At 33.3% G+C, this 4075-nt stretch overlaps 1 protein-coding gene across 2 annotated transcripts; it reads right to left on the minus strand.

The window, feature by feature from the left end:
* Nucleotides 1-310: 310 nt before the first annotated feature.
* Nucleotides 311-3134, minus strand: LOC140818554 (E3 ubiquitin-protein ligase AIRP2-like). Of its 2 annotated transcripts, XM_073178551.1 has the most exons (6): nucleotides 2894-3134; nucleotides 2584-2798; nucleotides 1947-2103; nucleotides 1650-1716; nucleotides 1271-1505; nucleotides 311-653 (listed from the first exon to the last, which is right to left on the minus strand). In XM_073178551.1, exons 2-6 carry the CDS (start codon nucleotides 2652-2654, stop codon nucleotides 443-445), a joined length of 741 nt encoding a protein of 246 aa, XP_073034652.1. In that variant the 5' UTR covers nucleotides 2655-2798; nucleotides 2894-3134; the 3' UTR covers nucleotides 311-442. The 2 variants fall into 2 exon arrangements, with proteins under 2 accessions (XP_073034652.1, XP_073034653.1); XM_073178552.1 differs by having other exon boundaries at nucleotides 1947-2097; nucleotides 2584-3134.
* Between the last annotated feature and the right edge of the window lie 941 nt (nucleotides 3135-4075).

The following is a 4075-nucleotide window of genomic DNA, read 5'->3' on the forward strand; positions in this document are numbered from 1 at the left end:
ATTGCTGAATAATCTTGATAACATTCTTAATGTCATTATAAATATTCTCTCAATCGATAAAATATAATAAGCGAAAAATTATAGAGATATAAGAGTTGCATAAACACTCCTACAATTAAAATCCTATATATGAAGCGATAAGAGTTGCATAAACACTCCTTTCAAACCACCGCACAAATGAATTTTGTAAAACGAATCTGGAAAAAAAAATTATTTTTTATTATAAATATAGATCGAATCGTCTTACCTCGAACCTACTCATAAGGTTGATATGCAAGTTGAGTTGTTTGCAAATTACAAAATCAAGAAATACTTGCAAACGAACATCATATATATGTATATATACACTACGTTAGAAATGTTTGAAATCTTGTTCTTCAAGAAAGAAATAAAAGAAATGTTCGAATCCTATACAAAGAAAGTGGGCACAAACGCTACCAATTCATCTAAAATGAGGATCGTAAGAGACCATCATGGGATCGGGTACAATCAGAGGCAACTTGTCGATGTACATGAATAATCTCTTCTGATTTTCTCTAGAAATGGCTGATAAATCAACAATGTCACTTTTGCATGTGTAGATCCAAAGCTCCCCGGAATGCACTCTCTTCAGACAATCCCGACAGAATGGGCACGACTGGGATCGAGAACGCCTGTGGGACGAAGGAAAATTTCAAGAAACCGAAAACGTGATAAGCAGAAATGAAACCACATAAAAGTTTATGCTATGACAAATGGCATCTCCCATTATCCTTTTTTTGTGCGACAGACCTGATCTTTTAGTGTCTCGAGTCTAGTTCATTTGTAAGCGGAGCTTTTATTTCGGGTGTAGGGGACCTAATTTTTGTAGAGGTTAGATTGATTTTAAAGTGTTGTGTTAGCCACCTCGTATCCACATCACTCCGCCCCTTCTACGTTCGCTGAAATTCATAGCCTCGTACTTATAGGCATGGCAACCAAAACTCCTGCCGTCTAAAAAGAACCTGGTTTTTCACATTATCCAACCAAGTTACTAGTGTGAGTGAAGAACTCTCCGGGTCATTTAAACTCAATTTCTTGACACCAACTCTTAGATGCAACCATTTATGAATCCCTCGACAATTTCTATGACAGGCAAAAAGAAACTAAGCGGAAAAATAAATATTCATGAACACTTCATAAGACAAACTTGAGCCGAAACTGTTCAACATTCATAATACGGCCTAATTGTAATAAACCTGCTCAGAATAGAAACAATTTATGTAAAATGCGAGTACAGTAATGTGCTTACCAGTTATTGTAGCACTTGATACACAAAGAATGACTGCAGCTGGGCAGGACAACCTTGGTTTTCATTTCCATGCAAATCCCACACTCTTCCTCTCTCTCCATTTCGATTTCAGACAGCTTGCCTTTGCTCATTTCATCTCTTCTCCTGTATTTTGTCGCACAAATCTCTTGTTGTTTCCTCTCTTCGACATCAGTTATTCCTCTTTGAAGTTGCAGCAAAGATGGAAATATCACACCTACCAAATTCATACCAGGTATTATACACTTTTCGAGTAGAGTGTCCGATCATAAGAGCGAGTCCAAAAGGAAAAACGCAACAGCAAATAATTTTCTGCACATGCAAAAGAATGTAAGATCGAAGCTTTAAATGACGCCCTCACCATAAAACTCCCGCAAACTAGCTTTCCGTTCATGAACCGACATGGTTGTCTTACCATCTTCATAGGCCTACAGTTACCAACATTTCATCAATTTTAACATAGCAATAATGCAATTCACATGAATCAGGGGAAAACTCATTAAATTTTGTATACTTTCTTTCGTAAAAGAATTCTAGTTCTCGCTGTCTTCAATATATAAAATCCAGGGGCGAATCCAAGAATTCAGAAACCACACTCCTACCAAAATGCCCCCACATAAATCACCAATTCGTCGAATTTACTAAGGCCGAAGTGTACCTTGTAAATAAGGATCCTAATCAAACCAAGTGCACCAGCAAGGTAACAATCAGTCCATTGAACAAGGAATAGAAAAACATGGGCACAAGGGCTGTAAGATAGCCTCATCTGCAGGCAGGCACCGTCGTAATCCCCAGGAAAATCCGAAGCCCTGTATCTCAAGAATACATAGAATGCATACAAAAAACAGAGCAACTATTTCAAACAACAAATTTGCTAGGAAAGTAAATTACAAGCAACTAAACCTTAATCAACCATTGATAATGTGTAAAATTAAAAAGGTGGGAGCTTATGATGAGTACTCAAACAAAGCTATAAAAGAAAACATCACCATCTTCTGAATCTTAAACCACAGCTTTTCTTTGGAAAACCAACAAATGATGAACACATAAATCCACCAAAAACAAAGAACCATGATATAGGGTCCATCTCATAAAAATTGGCTTCGAATTTGGATTTAAAATCAAGGAAGCTCACAGTATTTTCTTTGAAAAAAAGGTAATTAAAGTCCGCCTTTATATGATTCTGTCGAGGGAAAAAAATCTCAAAACATAGAAAAAAAAAACAGTCCCCGCATCAAATCACCCAACCTAAAAGAGTAATAATACAGCAACAATTCAGGGAATGAAACACATACAGAGTGTTGGCATGTTGAATATCAGCTTCAAGCGATTTGAGAGAATCTTTAAAAGACTTCTTCATTACCATCCCCTCTTTGTTCTCTTACTCCCATTCAATACCCACCAAAATATCCACTTTATCTACCTTATAAACCACAAATTCCCCACTTCAAGAACACCCCAGAAAATCCCCCAACACCCCCAAGACTCCACCTTTTTTCATATAAAAACCCTACGCAGGAAACAAAAGAACAACAAACTCACAAAACCCACCAAGAAAAACCAAAAATCTTTGAATTTTTTACAATGTTTCGAAAGAGAACAAACTGGAATTTGGTAAAGGAGCAAGCTTTAGAACCGGGGGTTTCTTGGAAAAGAGACCAAAGAGCTCACAAACTGCACGCTCATGCTTTTTCGCTTGGACAACACGCTTCCCTTCGATTGTTGCTATTTGTTTGATGGATTTAAGGTATTTTGTTTTTATTTTTTTAAAATATTTTAATTTTAAAAATTCTTGTTTCAGTTGAGGGAGGAAATTGATGAAGTAATGGCGTTTGGTGGATGCCGAGTGTATCAGCCTTCCTAGTTATCTTTTATTTATGATGGTCACTATTTTATTTTATTTATTTTAATTAAACAATTTTTCGCAAAGAAGCTTCACATTCCAACTGTCCAAGAATTAAATATTATAATCTTTCAAATCTTAAATATTAATATAATCTGCCCAAAAACTCAATAATTTAATATTTAAATATTAATATATTTGTTGCCCATAGGTTACATTATACAACTTTGGTATTATGTTTGAACCATATCCATTTGGCTTGGGTCCATTTGTATATATAATATGTGTCACTTGACAAATTAATATTTATTTTGATATACCTAACAAAATTAAATTTATTATCTTTAATATACTATCTCATTAACGTAGGGAGCCAAATGAAAATTATAATTGTATAATTTATCTATAATTACAATATCTTATCAAGTTTTTAAATTTTGAAATTACTAAATATTATTTTATCTTTATCTACACTTTTAAATATTTAATTCATTATATATTTGTAATTTATCTATAACTACCTTATTATTTTTGAGTGACTAACTTCTTTTGTCTTTATCTAAACTTTTGAATATTTAATTCATCGTATCATCGATATCCGTGAGACGAGATCCATATATACAGTGAAAAATATATTTTTCACATAAAAAATAATAATTTTCATGATACAGACATATGTCTAACAAAATTAATTTATGAGACGATTTTATATGAATTTTTGTGAAAATTGTATATAGGTGTATGTATAACATGCAAAAGACACGAGTATGTACTAGTGCCTCGGAGTTGGAATAATTATCATTAATTTTTGCATTTCTAAATTAAGAATTATATAAAAAAAATTAATGATGTTGATAGATAAAGATGAACAAACATTTTTATAATTTAAAATATTTTAAAACTTTATAAAATATGTACACTGCTATTTATTCTAATACCCTCGT

The sequence above is a fragment of the Primulina eburnea genome, chromosome 17, assembly GCF_022965805.1.
Source record: "Primulina eburnea isolate SZY01 chromosome 17, ASM2296580v1, whole genome shotgun sequence".
NCBI lineage: Eukaryota > Viridiplantae > Streptophyta > Magnoliopsida > Lamiales > Gesneriaceae > Primulina > Primulina eburnea.